The 19,001-nt window shown below is 38.7% G+C and overlaps 1 protein-coding gene across 3 annotated transcripts in view; it reads right to left on the reverse strand.

Annotated features, from left to right (window-relative positions):
- Nucleotides 1-3,983: 3,983 nt before the first annotated feature.
- Nucleotides 3,984-19,001, reverse strand: part of TACC1 (transforming, acidic coiled-coil containing protein 1) — a 94,280-nt gene continuing 79,262 nt past the window's right edge. For 2 of the 3 annotated variants that reach the window (XM_006859945.1, XM_006859943.1), the window contains 6 exons: nucleotides 17,365-17,441; nucleotides 15,660-15,703; nucleotides 14,312-14,472; nucleotides 12,245-12,351; nucleotides 6,030-6,150; nucleotides 3,984-4,381 (listed from right to left, as the gene is read on the reverse strand). In XM_006859945.1, the coding sequence (XP_006860007.1) occupies nucleotides 4,313-4,381; nucleotides 6,030-6,150; nucleotides 12,245-12,351; nucleotides 14,312-14,472; nucleotides 15,660-15,703; nucleotides 17,365-17,441 (579 nt within the window). In that variant the 3' untranslated portion in view covers nucleotides 3,984-4,312. The remainder of the gene's footprint in view (nucleotides 4,382-6,029; nucleotides 6,151-12,244; nucleotides 12,352-14,311; nucleotides 14,473-15,659; nucleotides 15,704-17,364; nucleotides 17,442-19,001) is intronic. The other variant, XM_006859944.1, reaches the window with a different exon arrangement.

The following is a 19,001-nucleotide window of genomic DNA, read 5'->3' on the forward strand; positions in this document are numbered from 1 at the left end:
ACGGTACTTATTGGCACATTAGTACATTTGGACATCTAGTAGCAAACACACACCTGCTAACAGCAACACTGAAAAGTTTACTGCTACCGCTGAGATTTCAAAGAAATGCCTGGACCCCACCGCAGTTGGGTGTGAAGGAGCGAGGTGGAAGCTGTGGGTGTGGTAACCTACAGACTGCCCTGTACCTGGACTGCAGGTTGTTTTCAGAGTTCACATTTGGGAAAGACTGTTTGGAAAATGTTCATAGAAACAGAATATCGGTTAGCATTGTGACTAGGAAATACTTGTTTTTTTTGCATTGTATTTCGGATGCTGCTAGAAGGCAGAAGGGGAAAGGTGGCATCTTTTAGGTCTAAAATGAAGAGTAAATACAGGCAAGGGTGTCAGGCCACACCTCAGCTTCAAGCCTGGCTTTCCCCATGAGTTAAAGCATTTTACAGACTGCCACAGGCCAGCATCACACGCAACATCTCCACATTAGAACTATAACCAGAATATATATTTATATGTAATAGCTATAACCATATTATAGTTAATAAAGTCATTCCTTAGGAATCTTGTTTGTCCAAATCTAACTGCATGCTAAGAGGCACAGAAATGGGATTGCATTTGGACGGAAAACTACGGAAAGTGCAATCTTTTTAGTCTCCAAGATGCAAGCTCTGGTACTAGGGAGAGTGGGTGTTCCCTGGAGAATGCTGCCATGTATACTGTCTTCCAGAGAGAAGAATCTATTATAGCAGTTCCTTTAATTTACCTTTTACTCTATGGGAGACTCAAGGTGTAAATGGTGAATTGTTTTGTTTTTTAAATAACTGGAGTCTGGAAGCCAATCAAACCTGGAACGGGACTCTCCTTAAAATACTTCTTCATTAAAATCTTTGAAGTAGATGACTTCTTGGACCTTTGGCATGATTTGCTGGGATTTCCATGCTTGCTCTTGAAAAGTTCATTTTGGGCTTTAGAGCCACCATGGAATCCTTTTGTTATCTTTGTAAAGGGAGGTTCAAATGTGGCTGCTTTTAGGGGATAGCTGTTCACAACTAGACAGAACCAGTGCAGGGCTGTCTAATAAATATCTAGGTATCTGTGTGTGAGTTGTACAAAGTCTGGGAAAGGTAGAAAGAGTAACTGGCTGGAAAGAAAATTAAACGTGCGCTATGCTCTACAATGAACTGCAAGTCTTCCCTTAGCTGCCATACCATTCTGGAATGCTGCCAAATCCTAGGAGCTTTTCACCATCATGTGCTTCTGCACTTCCTAATTTGGCCAGGTCTGGAGAAACTAGAGACCACGTGAGAAAACTGGACTTCTCAATAATTCCAGAACCATTTTACAGAACAAAAGGTTTGGGTAGGTCACTGGTTTCAAGGAGCTTCTCCAAATAAAGTAAATCTCTGGAGGTCTGTCTGTAACCGACTACCTAGCCAACCAAGCGACGAATTGTTCAGTCTTACATCCAATTCTCCGGTTGAAATCCAGTTAGATAAAGACCAGCTAGCTGCATTTGGGCAGAGTCAAAAGTGAAAGACATGCCTGTGGAGCCAGAGTCTCAGTAAAATTACCTAATAATCCCAACCCCCTTTCTAAGGCAGTGACATTCTTTACGCCTTCCCTTTCTAGTTTTGCAACAGGGGATTATTGCTGAAGTTACAAGTAATTTGGTTGTCACATGTTTTGAAACAAAACTCTAGACTATATGCTCAATCTCCAGAGTTCCCAAACTTTTTTTTTTTTTCTTATTAAAAAAAAACAAAAAAACAAACATGCTTCACTCTGAACAGCAGTTTCCTGATTTGCCAGCTGTACAAGCTACACTTTCATATTCTTGTTGGCAAGAATCCATTATAAAATTAGAATTCAGAACCTTTCTATGTAATGGTTGTAGCTGACAGGCTAAGTGGCAAAAATTCTTAAACAAGGATCCTTTTGTATTTCTTGTTCAGCAACTTCATCCCCTTGGGATGAAGTTTTATGGGTCTCTTCTACCAGTGTGTTAAGGAAAGGATTGTCGTCACCTTTGTTTTAACACAGAGCTATCTTCTTTTTCAAATACACAATAAGTCTTAACAACAACAACAACAAAAAGACTATAAAAAAGAAAGTGACTATGGATTTATAATGGAGACCACAAAAAGTCTTTTAGGCTTAAAACACCATTAGAAAACTAGTAAACACGGATATGTCACTAAGACACAGCAGCAAAAAAAGGTTTAGCGCTATTTCTTTCTGCAGAATGCAAAGTTAAATAGTAGTTGAGGGCCAAGGCGAAAAGTGTCCTCAGTTAGACCAACTGAAAACACTGGTGTCTGACGCCACAACTATTAGTACAGTATTCCCATTAAGCCACTGTAACTGCTTTTAACACTCAAATGATTGTCAGGTCACTTTTCCAACCAAAGATCATTCTGTTTGTTCTATTTTTTTGTACAAAATGTTAAGACAATAGGCGTGAAAACACAGCCTAAGCACCAATTATGATAAATGCATATTGGTAAAATGTTAACTTCTGGTTTTAAAAGACATCGACCTTCCTGTGGCTAAAGATCGCACCCATGTGGCTAGTACACTGCAAAAGAAAAAGTCATTGAAAAGATTGATAGAGGTTCTGAACTAGGCACAATTCATTGCTGAAGTTGGATCATGCAACTTTTTTTTACAAGAAAAGTAGGAAAACTTACGAGTAGTACTGAACAGAATGCATATCACCAAGGAGACTTTAAGGGTATAAGATTTAAGACGAGAGTGATTTAAAACACTTGCATGGATTTGGCTTTGCCTATCAAATGGAAGGGAATTCAATCGAGTCACATGGGACATTGCTATTTGGTGGGGTGAATGTCCCCACCATTCTGAAATGAGTCCAGTGAGAACTTGATAACCTTGGATTTGTTAGTATGGACCTTCTCCCTATACTCCCCTCTTCTAGAATTCAAGTTGTCTTTGCTTAAAAACATTTAAAAATAGATTGATTTTTGGAGAATTTCACATGATTTTTACTGCCTGTCTTGTTGTAACTTCCACTGTTTAAAGTTTTAAAGGAATTTTTTTTTTTCCTTTAAAAAAACATCTGAAGACCATTTCAATATACTTGTGGAAAAAAACAAACACAAAAACCCAATAACTGTCTCTTCACCTTATAATTATTAATGGGCCTACAATTACCTTTAATTAAAGAAGATGATCTAAATCTTTTACAACTAGGTTTTCTTCGTGTATTTCAGATGTTATTGTTGTTATTAAGTGCCGTCGAGTTGATTCCGACCCATAGTGACCCTATACAGGGTTTCCAAGGAGCGACTGGTGAGCTTGAACCACCGACCTTGCAGTTCAAACGGCTTTGTAGTCTGGTGCATTAACCCACAGCACCACACCAGGACTCTCTATTTCAGATAGAAAGATAAAAATTAAATGCTGATTTTTGTTTCAGTGAATGGAAGAAGAGATATGTGGCTCTAGATGGACTGGACAAACCTCATGTTTAAGGGCGTCCAACAAATGCTGCTGTATGTGCAGGAAGCAGATACTGCTTTCAGCTTAGGCCTAATCTCAAAAGGGCATCCAAACATCAGGGCAAAAAGTCTTCCCCAGAGGTTAAGTGAGACTTGACTCTGGACTTACAAATCATGAAAGACACAAACATGGGGTCTTTAAATCTTCAACCCCCCCAAATTCATATGTAGGCATTCTGAGCCAGGCCTCTATTTCAAAAGAGGGTTTTATATTTATGGGAGTATGCCCTTTTGTAGAGAAATTTTTATTTGATTAGGTGTCAGATAAAAAGAAAAGCAGCGTATATAAACGTGTATGTGGGTAGATGGGTATGTTGAGTCCCTTCTTGTTATCATTAGGCCAAATGATCTCAAATAAAACCAAATTAAATTCAAAAGATTAAATAATAGGTCATTAAACAACAACAACAACAAAAAAAACCCTAAGATGTGGGAAAAGGAGATGACCCCAAACAGTAGTTACAAAATCGTAAATTTGACACACTTGGAAAATTAAAGAAGGCTATAAAACAGACAAATAGACGAAGAAACCACAATCCCTAACTCAGCAGCATGTGGAACTGAGCCTTCCAACAAGAACTGTGAGGCTGTTGGATCTTCCTCCTTTCCCAACTGTGCAGGACTCCAGGGTCTCTTTCAGGATGTCGAACTGGCAGCAAAGCGGGACAGGCAGCAGGAGGCATGTGCTTGTTTTTTAGTTTTGTCTCTGCAAAGGGGCAATTATTCCTGAATAAGGCAAGATACTTGTGGTCACGAGGGAAAGCAGCCGAACGCAGATCTGCTGGACTAACGGTAAAAACTCAGTCGGTCTTTCCCAGCTTTGCAATCAGCTCATCACAGATTTTTGTCAATTCTTCGATTTCTTGATTCTGAAAGACAAATGACGTACTTAAGCAGGCCTCTCAGTCTTCGGAAATGAAGGCAAATATAGCTAAACTGCCTACCCATCTTAACTCAGTGATTCTTAACCTGACTACATAATGCTGCTGTTAGTTGTAGAGTTGATGTTGACTCATGGTGACCCTATGTGTGCAGAGTAGAACTGCTCCACAGGACTTTCAAGATTGTAACCTCCTAAAAGCAGGACTACTAGGCCTGTCTCTCAAGGTGCCTTTGAGTGGCTAGTAACTGAACACTTGACCATTTGCACCACTCAGGGACTCCTTCAACATAGGATAAACCAAACCTAACCCACTTCTCCCTCTAGTTGACACCCTACAGCACGGAACACAATTGCTCCATAGGGTTTCTGAGGCTGTAAATTCATTTTCTTCGATGGAGTGACTGGTCAGTTAGCAACCCAGTGCTTAACCCACAGCACACCAGGGCTCCTCAACACACACACACACACACACACACACACACACACGAACCCTGTTATGTAAATAAAATCTACAAGTCTTTTTTCCTGGGAAATGTGCATTGTTGTTGTTAAGTGCCCTTGAGTCAGTTCTGACTCATAGTGACCCTGTACAGGGTTTCCAAGGAGGAGCTGCCAGGTCTGAACCACCAACCTTGTGATTATCAGTCCAGTGCTTATCCTACAGCACCACATCAGGACTCTGCACAAAAATATGCTTAAATAGAGTAGGAATGAATTTGGTCACTGATCTTGGAACCTTGTCTGTGTACTTTTTAGTTCCCAAATTCCATTGTTATTGCAGGAATTACCTGTTGCTTGCTACAAGTTACCAGTATCTAGGACTTAGTCAGTATATCAGCCTTTCCAGGGATCCAGGATTCTAGAGTCTTATTGAATATCCCTGGGTGTTGTCAGGGGAATTATCCGACTCCATGATAAAACTCCCTGCTCTAGCTGAGTGGATGTCATTGGTACCAGTACAAAATTAGTTAACAGAGTAAAGAAAAAAAAAAGGGACATACAAAAAAGACATTCTAAAAACTGGGGATCAATACTTACTTATTGTTTTTCATTTATCTATACAGCACAGTTTCTCAGCTGTGGCACTATTCATATTTTGAGCCAAGTTAAATCATCACTGTGGGGAGCTATTCGTGCATTGTAGGAAGGTTACAACACTCCTCGTCTATATCCTCTAGAAGACTAGCTTCTCCCAGTCACGACAACCAAATATATCTCTGGACATTCTCAAATGTTCCCTGGGGAAAAATCTTCCCCAAATGAGAACCACTGACTATAGCAATGAAGGGGGAAGATGCCAGTTCCATATATAGCATAAAACAAAACAAAACCAGTCTTACGGCTCCAATTAAGAAGTGTCTACTTCTGAGCTTCAGTAAATGCAACTTATTCTCTGTACCCTGCCTATATATGATTTCCTGGGAGTTTAATGGGTCTGTCTTTACAGAACAAGGGGAGGCTATCTTGTTCACCGCCACCAGAGGCAGTTTGCAAAAGAGCTGGAATGAAGTATGGGAACCAAAAGGCCTCATTCACCCAGATCCATCATAAGCTAAGTACACGGAAATCCACTGACAGCCACTACTGAGCAGGAACCGTCTCTGTGGTGGTCCATACCACACCCCTGTCTGTACCTTCTGCTGAAGGGCCCTTTCCAAGGACTCCACCTTCATCTGCTCTTTCCGGAGCCCAGCATGGAGAGCCGCACTCTCAGCCTTTGCTTTTGTTCGAACCTGAGCAATCTCTTCATTGGCTCTATTTATAAATAAAGAGAGAAAGAGACAATAACATTTTCTACAACAATCTTAGTTATCTTTTTTTGTTTTTGTTTTTTAAAATCCAATATGCTAGTGGGCAGCAGAATCATGTGGATTACTGAACTAAAAAATCAGGATAATATTTACTGACATGTGTGAGATACAAACTTATAACAAATTATTTTATTAAGATGCTTGGGTAAAATTTAATAACATGCATGCCAGTTGAAAAACAATCAATTAAGTAATGAAAGGATGCTATAATCATACTAGTAATCCCAAGCATGGGAAACAGTAAAACTTTTCTTTTTCTTTAAACTGATCAGCTTGGCAAAAATAAACAAGCATGATTTTGGCCTGTGTTGGCTGACTCACATGCTGAAGGTAGGAATGAAAAATTGATGCTGCCTTTGTGGAGAGCAATGTTGTATTAAATATTAAAAATTAAAATATATTTTGGCCTAGCAATTCCACGTTTGCTGTCTAGCCACAGAAATAGTCACGCTTGGCATAAGGATGAACGTACAAGGATGCTCACTGTAGTATTATATTTGCAATGAAAATACCCTTAAAACTACCTAAATGTTCAGCAGTAAAGGAGATGTTAACTTGGGTGATGGGAAAGGCAATGTACAACAAGAAGGAAATTGGCAGAGGAATGATAAAGTAACAAGAGACACAAAGAGAAATACAAGAGCTAAAATGAATAGTGGTAAATACTGTTGAACCGGAATCATTGTAATGAAATGAAATAATATGATTTGTTGAATGTAAAATGAGTGATATACTCTGTAAACCTTTACTCAATTCACAATAAGAAGTTAAAAAAAAATCAGATTGAGTTCTGTACGGACATGAAAAGGTGGCTATGATATATACTAAGTGAAAAACTAAATTTATATAGCATGACTCCAGTATATTTTTTAAAAAGTAATTCTAAGGGAAGTGATTAACTTTCCAGTCTAGGAGCAGAGGTCCCTAGGACATCAACGGATGAAGAGTGGAGAGTGGGACCCTACCCAGAGAAGCAGTGATGCCTGAGATGGAGGCAGAGACTATGACATGGAACAATGGTGCAGCTGGGGACTTTAGATCCAGAGAGTGAGAGGGGCTGTGTGCTGATGACTGGGGGCGGGGAGTGAAGGGGGCAGGCTTGCAGGGTATACCCTTTGGTTGGTTGATGATGCATGGAGGGGATTGTAACCATGGTAATAAAATGATATACGATAGAATGAATGTAAAACTAATGTTCTCCCATGTAAACTATCACATAATTCACAATAAAACATTAAAAAAAAAAAAGCTTGGGCATCAGTAGAGAAGGCCGATTTTAACCACAATCCTCACATCATGGCATATTAGGCAAAATCTCCTGTATTCAAGCCACAGGGAGGAAGTGGGTGACTGTTGTTCCACAGAGGGGATTGAAACAAGGTGTATGACAGGTTGAATGTATAACTGATGATCTTAAACATGGTGTATGATTGGCTGAATGTAAAACTGATGACCTTAAATCTGTAAACCTTCACTTAATTCACAAAACATAAAAAAAAAATAATAATAAAAAAAAGAATAGATGAATAATTTTTAAAAAAGTAGTTCTAAGTGAATTTGGGACTCCAGGTGTGGCACTGTTGCTTAATGCACTGAACTGCAAAATCATTTGAACTGCAAGGTAGGCTGTTTAAGTTCATCAGCTGCTCCTTGGAAACGTTATACAGGGTTGCTAAGGGTTGGAACCGACTAGATGGTATTTAACAAGAAACATGATTACAGAAAGCTTGCAAGCCTGACTTCAGCCTGTAACTGCTTGGAATACCTAAAAGGGGTTCTAGAACTTGTCCAGTGAAACAGGTTTCTTGCAGAGCCTTTGTAGTGTATAGGGCCTTAGGTGGACATCAGAGCCCCATCTAGAACCTTCTGAGGTGGGCCATTCCCACTTGAAAGGACATGAAGACCAGCCAAGAGCTGCTAGAGGAACAGAAGCTAAGCCCTGAAAGAAAGACCAGCAGGAAAAAACAAAAGCAAAAATAGCAGTCTTTTGGTTATAACAAGAACAAGCAAGTTGTTCACCAGGGAGCCATCAAGGCAAGAAATCAAGTCCCTTCAGGAAAAAACCCTTGCCAAGACTGAAAACTCAAAGGGAACAACATAGGCAGGCATGTAATCTTGCTGGTGATCTTGTGGGTCTACATGTGAGTGAAAGTGGGGGAAAGGCAGTAATGAAGATATGGGCTGAGTTCGATCACATTCCATAAACTCCTGGCAACCTTGAGATCACAGAGAGAAGAGGAAGGGCTGGTTGGTCTGAAGTATGGTGAGACTTGGGAACTCCTGAGCTCACGGACACTGACCTAGCCATGGAGGGCTAAAGCTGAGAGTGAAGTCTCTAGCTGATATGAAGTGGGGGGAGACACACAAGAATGCTTAAACTTAGAGAGAAACACAGTTAACTGATGATATATGGAGGGGATTATAATCAATGTAATGAAACAAGTCATATGAATGGCTGAATGTGAAACTGATGATGTGCCCTGTAAACTTTCACTCAATCCACAATAAAAACCTTAAAAAAAAAGAATGCTTAAACTTGCAGATAGTACCCATATGACCAATCTGAGGGGCTCATTTTCTGGCATTATATATGACAGTGTTTCTCTGCTATTTATAAGATTTTCAGTAACTAATATTCAGAAGTAGTTCATTTCTTCTTCTTCCTAGTCTGTCTTTGACTGGAAGCTCATCTGAAACCTGTCTACCATGGGTGACCCAGCTGGTATGTAAAATACCTGTGGCATAGCTTCCAGAATCACAGCAAGTCATAAGCCACCACAGCACAACAAAATGACAGACGAGTGGTGTCAAATCTACATACAAATTACTAAAGCCAATGATGAAGAATTTGAGGAATTATACCAACTTCCTCAGTCTCAAACTGATCAAATATGCAATCAAGATGAATCGATAATTACTTGTTATTGGAATACAAAAGTTGGAAACAGAAAGAAAAGATCAGTATTTGGAAAATATGGCCTTGGTGATATTAAGATGCTGGAGATTGCATGATAGAATTTTGTAACACCAACAACTTAATCATTGCAAATACCTTTTTAACAACACAGATGTTGACTATACACGTGAACGTTTCCAGATGGAAAACACAGGCATTAAATCGACTACATCTGTGGGAAGAGGTAATGGAGAAGATCAATATGATCAACTAAAACAAGCCAGGAATCGACTGTGAAAAAGACCATCAATTACTTACTTGCAAGTTCAGCTTGAAGCAGAAAAAAATTAAAACAAGTCCATGAAAGTCAAAATATGGTCTTGAGTATATTCCACCTGAAGTTAGAGACCATTTCAAGAATAGATTTGATACACTGAACATTAAGGACAGATGATCAGAGGTGTTGTGGGATGACACCAAGAACATCATACATAAAGAAAACAAAAGGTCATTAAAAAGACAGAAAAAAAGCAAAGACCAATATGAACATCAGAACACTCTGAAACTTGCTCATGAACATAGAAAAGCTAAAGTGACTGGAAGAAACGATGAAGTAAAAAAGTTGAGCAGAAAATTTCAAAGAGTAGCTCAAAAAGACAAAATAAAGTATTATGATGAAATTGGTAAGGCCCTGGCATTAGGAAACCAAAAGGCAAGAACATGCTCAGCAATTTTCAAGCAGAAAGAACTGAAGACAAATATTCAAGCTTTGATTTGTAATGCTGAAGGATTCTATGGAGAAAATACTGAATGATACAGGAAACATCAAAAGAAGATGGAAGGAATAGAGTCACTGTACTAAACAGAACTGGCCGATGTTCAATGATTTCAAAAGGTAACACACATGATGATGGTACCGAAAGACATTAGGGAAAAAACCAAATTGACAGAATAAAAAATTTAAATGTTCAACAAACTGATGGAGTGCTGGAGGCACTCACTCGTCTATGCCAGGAAATTTAGAAGACCGCTATTTGCCAACTAATTCAAAGAAATCTGTACTTGTGCCCATTCCAAAGAAAGGTGACCCAACAATGAAATACTGAAATCATTAAACAATATCATTATCAACACATGAAAGTTACATTTTGCTGAAAACAATTAAAATATGGTTGCAGCAGTATATCAACAGGAGCTGCCAGAATTTGAGGATGTGGAACAAGGGATGTCACTGCTGAAGTCAGATGGATTTTGGCTGAAAGCCAAGAATACCAGAAAGATGTTTATTTATGCTCTACTGACTATGCAAAGGCTTTCTATTGTGTGGACCATAACAAACTAAGGATAGCATTGCAAAGAATGGGTATTCCTGAACATTTCATTGTGCTCATAAGGAATCTGTACATAGATCAAGAGGCATTTGTTCAAAAAGAATAAGGGGATACTGAATGACGTAAAATCAGGAAAAGTGATTGCATCTTTTCAGCATACTTATTCATTCTGTATGCTGAGCAAATAATCCAAGAAGCTAAATTATATGAAGAAGCATATAGTTAGGAATGAAGAAAGGACTCATTAATAACCTGAGATATGCAGATGACACAACCTTGCTCGTTGAAAGTGAAGAGGGCTTGAAATACTTAAGATAAAGATCAGTATGGATTGTATCCTCAATGTAAAGAAAACGAAAATCCTCACAACTGGACCAATAAATAACATCACGATAAATGGAGCTAAGATTAAAGGTGTCAAAGGCTTCATTTTGCTTGGATCCCACAATCAATGCTCACGGAAGCAGCAGCCAAGAAATCAAATGATGTACTGCATTAGGCAAATCTGTTGCAAAAGACCACTTTAAAGTATTCAACAGCAAAGATATCAATATGAAGACTAAGGTGCATCTGATTCAAGCCATGATATTTTCAATTGCCCTATAACATGTATGTGAAAGTGGGACAATGAATAAGAAGACTGCAGAAGAATCAATACATTTTGGATTATGGTGTTGGCAAGGAATATTCAAAGTACCATGCACTGCTAAAAAGAAACAGATCTATATTGCAACCAAGTACAGTCAGAATGCTCCTTAGAAGCAAGGATGTCGAGACTTTGTCTCTCTTACTTTGGCATGCTATCAAGAGGGACCAGTCACTAAAGAACATCATGCTTGGTAAAGTGGAGGGTCGGAGAAAAAGAGGATAACCTCCAATGAGATGGATTGGCACAGTGGCAACTGCAAAGGACTCAAATGTAACAAGGACTGTGAGGACGGTGCAGGACTGGGCAGTATTTCATTCTGTTGTGCACAGGATCGCTATGATGCCGAACTGACTCGATGGTACCTAACAACATCATTCTCTATAGAGGAGTACTGGTGTGGCTGATTTGGAATTGATTCAGCAGCACCTAATAGAAACTCAGTGGTAACCCCGCCCCCCCCCCCCCAAAATCTAACCTGTTGACAAAACAATAGGGGAAGTAGGCATGCTTATATTGCTTATAGGAAAGTAAACTGGTCTAATGAGGACGATTTCACGTAAGTTTGTAAGTTTATATATCTATTGGCTCAGCAATCAATTTTCTAAGTATTGATTACATAGATACTCACCTGCATGCAAAATGACAATTAATACAAATTAATCTATTGCAGCATTATTTGAAACTGCAAAATATTTTAAATAACCTAACTGCTTAGTAGGAGGATACTGGCTAAATACAACATGATCCATTACAGCAGTGGAATACCATGTAGCTTTTATGAAAAAAATGAGGAAGCTTTAGATATAGAAAGATCTCCAATATATATTGCTAAGTGTAAAAAAGCAAGGTATGATAACATCTGTATAAAAAAGAAGGGACAAAGGTACACCTGGAAGCACAGGACCAAAATGAACAATCACAATTACCTGCAGTGAAAGGCGGAACAAGGCTGGGAATGAGGCAATGTATATACCTTCTCATACTTTCTAATGTTTGAACCATGTAACATTCAAAGATTGAAGATGCTACCAATTTTTTTTTTAAAGTAAATAAAACAAATACACACACACATGTAACCCGGAGTTGTCAAATGGTGACCTTCTGGCCTCTGTCAATCTTTACAACATCATGAAATGGGAAATTCCTATTTGTAAGCTCTTACTTGTCTAGTTTCTCTTCTGCATGGATTTTCAGAGCCTGGTATCGCTGTTCCTCTTGTTTAACTCTGGCTAGGTAGTCCTGAGCACATTTTTTCAAGGCTTCTTCATTCTGTTCCAAAGTGATCATTTAAAGTAAAATCAAAGTGGTCATTCTGTATTTCTTCTAGAATTATATCATGTATCAGAGCCTTCATTTCTTAAAAATTTGAGAAAACCTAACTAGTTCAGATACTTATAATTTAATTTATATTCTACAGTAATTTGAACAGGCACACATAAATCTCACTGAAGAAGTTCTAGATAATTTCTGTGAAGAAACTAACATTTAACATTAAAAAGTAAGGTTACATCATACCAATATGCTCTATTATTATTATTTTAATTGTGGTAATATACAGTTGACCTTCTGTATCTGTAGGTTCTGTACCTCTGGATTCAGCCAACAGTGGATTAAAAATATTCAAAGAAGGTAGAAAAAGCAATTAATTAATCAAAGCAGTTCCCCAGAGTTTAAGAGGGAGTGTAAAGCGATATTTGCATAGCATTTATATTGTTGCTGTTGTTATGTGCCATCCAATTGGTTCCAACTCAGAGTGACCCCGTATAGGGTTTCCAGGGGTTTAAATATTTACAGAAACAGAAAGCCTCATCTTTCTCCTATGGAGCTGACCTTGTTATCTGTAGTCCAGTGCTTAGCTTATTCAGCCACTGCACTCCCATTTTACACTGTGTGTAATCTAGAGATGATTTAAAGTATTATGAGAGGATGTGCATAGGTTATACACAAATACTATGCCATTTTATATAAAGGATTTGAGTGCTCTTGGATTTTGGTATTAGTGTACTGGAACCAACCCTCCTCAGATACCAAGGGATGATCACATAACAAATGACATTTTAGCCATTTTTAAGTATACAACTCAGTAAGTCTTAGAATCATCACATTGTGCAACTACCCATTTTCAAGAGTTTTTCATCCCTAATACATCTACTTTAGAAATTATTCAAAACTGAACTGCAATCTAATTCTCATATCAAATTGGTCAGCCTCACTTTTAATTTAATATAAAAACAATGTTCACTGCTCCAAATGAGTCTTATTGACAGTGTACAATTAAATAAATATGTTAATTTACATCTAAATTGAAAATGAGTAGAGTCATTACGTAGAGAATAAACCACACCAAACCAAGACCCCTTTAGTTTCAAGGAATATGCAGCCTGAATTTTAGTCAAGACTTTTCCTAATACTGAACAGGTGAATTACCAAAAGGAACATTTCCAGAATTTTACCAAAGTTTGAGGGCTCCAGTTCTCTGGTCTGAGGTTTACTAGCCTGACCTAGCAGAAGGTTTACTAGCCTGACCTAGCCGCCTAGTGGGCCAAATACCTAAAGAGCCGCAGAAAGGGAAAAACAAAAACAAAACTCCAACACATCAAAAAGATGGAAACAGCCTAAAAGTCCATTAACAAAAGAAAGATTAAACAAACTTTGGTACATACACACAATGGAATACTAATGCAACACTGAAGAATAATAATGAATCTGCAAAACACCTCACAATATGGATGAACCTGGTGGATACTATGCTGAGTGAAATTAGTGAATCACAAAAGGACAAATATTGTATAATACCAATGTTGTAAAAAGTTAAAAGTTTCTTGATAAAAGAACATTCTATGATGGTTATGAGGGTACATGTTAACATGGGTGATGGTGCAGGCAATATACAAGAGGAAAGTTGGCAGAGAAGATATGAAAGTAGCGGTACACACAGGAAGGAGTGCAAGAGTTAAAGTGAACAGAGGAAAATACTGTTAACTGATGGTACATGGAGGGGATTACAACCATGTAATGAAGCAATGCATATGATCTGTAAAATCTCTTCATAATAAAAAGTTAAAAAACTAAAAACAAATAAAAAACACAAAACAAAATTTCAATCTCACTAAAATAGAAGCTGCAAGGCCAATTTAAAAGGCAACCTACATCTGTTTGGCATATATGTTTGAAACACCATTAACAAGAAAAGACACTAGAAGAAGACAGAGGGAAAAGGAAACGCCACCTTCTTGAACCCTTCCAGGACGCCTTTCAGGTTCTCATATCTCCTGAAGAGATCAGAAAGGGACCTTTCCACGGAGTTAAGATCTGCCAGAGCCTGTTCCTTCTCCATGGTCAGTTGCTGGAAGCTCTTTTGAGAGGTCATATTTGTCCTTTGTTCATCTTCTGTGAATAAGGAGTCAAAAGTAACAATATTTTTACTCAATAAAATAGTCAACGGTTGTCCTCTACGAGCTAAGCACTGTTCTCATTGGTTCTACTTTGGAGCAAAAGGGTGGGAGCTCATCTTTTATATGGAGTGGTCTCCCTGAGGGGAGAGATCTGAACAGAAACCTAAGAGAACTGAGGGCAGGAGTCAGGTAGCAATTACACAGAGATGGAATCAAAGCCCAAACCAACCAGTTACTGTCACGTCCACTCTGACTCATGGTGACCCAGTGTGCAGAGCAGAACTGACCCACACGGTTTTCAGACTGTGACCTTTCCGAAGCAGAGTACCAACCCTTTCTTAACGAGGTGCCTCTGGAAAGGTTCAAAGCACCATCCTTTGAGTCAGTTGTTGAGCATTTAACTATGTGCATCACCAGGGAGTCCTAGCGAGGGGACAACTTTGCTAAAAGCCCTGCGGTAGGAATGCAACTGCAGTAGACACTAGCAGAAAGTTTCATTTATGGGTTTCAGTGCAAAAAGACTGATTTACGGAGTCAATCCTTAGAAGATTGGCATGAAAAGGTTCTGAATTCAATATAGGGAGATTAGCCACTGCCATTGTTACGGTGACGATGGGTCTCACGTAGGGGAAGTGCAACTTGCAATGGGGTACAGGCCAAACTTCATAGTGATCCTGCAGGGCAGAGTGGAACTGCCCCCATAGCTTTCCAAGGCTGTATATCTTTATGGGAGCAGTCTGTCTCACCTTTCTCCCACAGAGTGATGGGTGGGTTTGAACTGCCCACCATTCAGTTAGCAGCCATGTGCTTAACTACTGCACTTTAATCACTAGGGGTCCTTGGGAAAAACACTGCACCACAGAGGCATTCCAAAGGACATTAATGATGTAGCGAGGCACCAAGTTTAGGTATTAGGTGGGCAGTTTGTCTCAGAATTAATGTCTGCCATCCTCTAAAACGAACACAGCTGTCGACAACTTGGAATCTGTATGTTGCTGTTGTTAAGTGCCTTCAAGTCAGTTCCAAATCATAGAGACCCTGTATAGGATTTCCGAGGAGCAGCTGGTGGGTTTGAACCACCAACCCTGTGGTTAGTAGTCCAGTGCTTATCCTACAGCACCACACCAGGAATCACCCAATGGATTCTATGACTAGAATCCTAGAAACAAAATATCTCCTTACCAATCATTTGGGCGATGGTCTTTTCATATTCAGCCACAATTTTCCTAAATAAGTAGAAAAAGGGAACATATTATCAGATGAGAATTTTCAGACAATGGAAGCTGGGAAAAGGCTGCCCCAAACCATTTAACACATTAACATACACTGATAATTCAAATTTACATAACTCATTTATATCTGCTTTGGCGCTCCATTCTCTTTTTAAAAAATATTAATGTAAGATTTATTAAATTTCAGAAATGTATTTAGGATTTTATAAAACAATTTTTCTATTTTGTTTATACAAACAGTAGACTTCACTTTTGCTTTCTGCCACTTTGAATATCTTAAGCCAATAGATTATCCACTTAACCAAATCCATCTTTGATAAACTAATGAAGTTTACATGGAGGGAGGGGGAAGCTCTAAGTGATCTGCTCTGATTGGGGGCTGTCTTTTAATCTCCGCCAAGCTCAGGACAGAGCCCAACACCCGTAAACACTTAATTGCAATCTTATAAGAGCCGAAAATTAGGCTGAGCATGTTGAAGACGTTTCCTTGTCAGTCATTCAGATGCTGACTGCACTGTGAATGAATTATTGATACTCTTTTTCCCTTCTCTTCTTTGATGCCGTATTTAGTTATTTCATAACTCTCTTTTCTAAAGAATGAACAGAAAAAAATGAAAAGTTATCAATTTAAAGTCAGTCAATTTGGTTTCTTGTTTATATGCGTCTTATAATCTACTGGGTGGACATGGAAATTGAAGCTACCATTGCTTTTAGAGGTTTGCTGTTGTCTTTGTTGTTGTTGTTGTTAAGTGCCGTTGAGTCGGTTCCGACCCATAGCGACCTTGTACAGAGTTTCCGAGGGTGTAAATCCTTACGGGAGTAGAAAGCCTCATCTTTCTCCCACGGAGCGGCTGGTAGTTTCAAACCGCTCCACCTTAAGGTTCACAGCCCGATTCGTAACCACTACGCTACCAGAGCTGTTGTCTGCTGCCAGTCAATTCTAACTCATGGCATCTAGGACAGAGCCAAAGTGCCCCAGAGATTTTCTAGACTGTAATTTTTATGACAGCAGATTGCCAGGTCCTTTCTCCTGAGAAGTGACTGGTTACTAACCACCGACCTTTCAGTTAGCGTCTGAATGTTTAATTGTTGAGCCACCAAGTCTCCTCTTTATAAGGATTACAGCTTAGAAAACCCTGTGGGGCAGTTCTACTCTGTCACATGGGGTTGCTCTAAGTCAGAATTGACTCAGTGGCAACTAACAACATCTAAAATTCATTTTAAAGAAAATACTCTGAATTGCATTACCCCGTGATAGAAGATGTCAATAAATCATATTATTCTGTAGTTCAAATAGGTCTTTTTTTCCCTCTAATATATATTCATGACAATTCTTTTCAAAAGACAAAAAGTATATGCGTATTGCTTACTTCTAATGTTCTAATCAGCCTGAGAAGCTACAGAATTTGAAGATAGCATCTTCCAGCAATAACTCATGAAATGACACTATCAATCAAAGAAAGCAAGGCCAAATAGCAAAGCCCTCAATTTCTCAACAGTTGGTTCTGTCGTAAACATTTTCATCACTTTATCTGTAATACATGGAATAATGTATAAAGTGATGAGGGGGGTGTTCCATTATCCTTTAATTCCATGATTTCATAAACTTTTTGAAGTCCTCTCATATTCTCCCACTTTCTCAAACCTTGTCTCACCTCATCTCCAGGACTTCTTCTCGCGTTTCTTCATATTTTTTCTTCCATTCATTGGCTTCAAGCTCTTTAGTGATTATCTAGAATTACAATACAGATAAAGCCTGGTTTTACCTATTTAATCTATTTTGACTGTTAAGATTTTAGATTGGAGACTAGAAACAGTACACAACCAGACCCATACCAAAACATTCTATTTTAATTAGGAAAAGAAAACCTTAACAGTATGTCTAATGCTTGAAACATTGGAAAGATGTACTCTCAGTCACATGTGATACTACAAGAAAGCCACCAGGGTAAAGGTAAGCAGAAAAATTCTGATCTTTACAGCTTCTGTGAATTCTTATCAGAAGACATTTATTTTATCTTCCTGTGCTGAATAATTACGGCATTTCAAAAAATGCATGTGTAATAGTTCAGGTTATATGCCAACTCAATTGGGCCAGGAATCTCAGTGGTTTGGCAGTTAAGATGTACTAATTCCCCAAGATGAGATATGCTGTGAGCAGCCAATCAGCTGAAAGGACGTTTCTTCAGGGGTGTGGCCTGCTTCCAATATACTGGGCACCTGGACAAAGCAGGCTTGCTTTCTGGTGGGTCTGGATCCTATATCTGGCTTGTCATATGGATTTGAACTAGCAGCCTGTTCTATTGCCTGCCAATCCTGGGAGTAAACATGCCACCTTAGCCTACCTGCCTGCTGCCTGACCTGTTGATCTTGCTTCATTTAACCCAATATTTTTTACTTGCTCACCGCTACAAACTTCTATATATATATATAAGCTTCACTGGCTTTGCTTCTCTACAGAATCCAGCCTAAGACATATGTTAAATCAGAAGAGTGAGACTCCACCCCAGATAAAATAAAGTGCAGGTAGAGAAAAGGACAAATCAGCAACAATATTTGTCCTATTTTAAAGTCTGTACATATCTTACAGCCCTTAGTTACTCTTTAAGCTCAGAACTGAACTCATCCCCATGGCTCAGTTTTCACCCAAACAAGATAGGTCTATAAGGAAAACAATATACTCCTTAGAACAATCAACCATATTAGAGCCAAAGGGCAGCATCTGCCCAGAGATACAGCTCAAAAGGCAGGACAGGATAGGAAAGAAAGATGACTGGAAGCGATAAACACAGGAAGAGTGCTGCTATGTTTTAGGGATTGCAATTAATGTCACAAAACAAAATGTATATAAATTACATTGAAAAACCCAATTGCTCTATAAACTTTCACCCAAATCACAATAAAAAGTAAAAAAAGAAAAACTACTATACATTATCCAGAAAAAAACCCCCCAAAATATCCCTGGTTTAAAAAAACAAAAGGCACACATCTTAGAATGTTCATAGTGTCATTTGAAAGAAACCTGTTAACAGTGGATTAAAAAATCCATCTCACAATAATAACTGTTTCTTTTAACTACAGCTACATTTGTTGTTGCTCTTAGGTGCCATCAAGTCAATACCAATTCACATTGACCCTATGCCCAACAAAACAAAACAATGCCTGGTCCTGTGCTAACCTCATAATTGTTGCTACATATTGGGGGGAGAGAGGGAGACTCACAAGATAATAAGCCCACAATGATAAAATTTCATATAAAAACTCAAGTTACAAAATACCAAAGTAGGAAGGA

The sequence above is a fragment of the Chrysochloris asiatica genome, unplaced genomic scaffold (assembly GCF_000296735.1).
Source record: "Chrysochloris asiatica unplaced genomic scaffold, ChrAsi1.0 scaffold00035, whole genome shotgun sequence".
NCBI lineage: Eukaryota > Metazoa > Chordata > Mammalia > Afrosoricida > Chrysochloridae > Chrysochloris > Chrysochloris asiatica.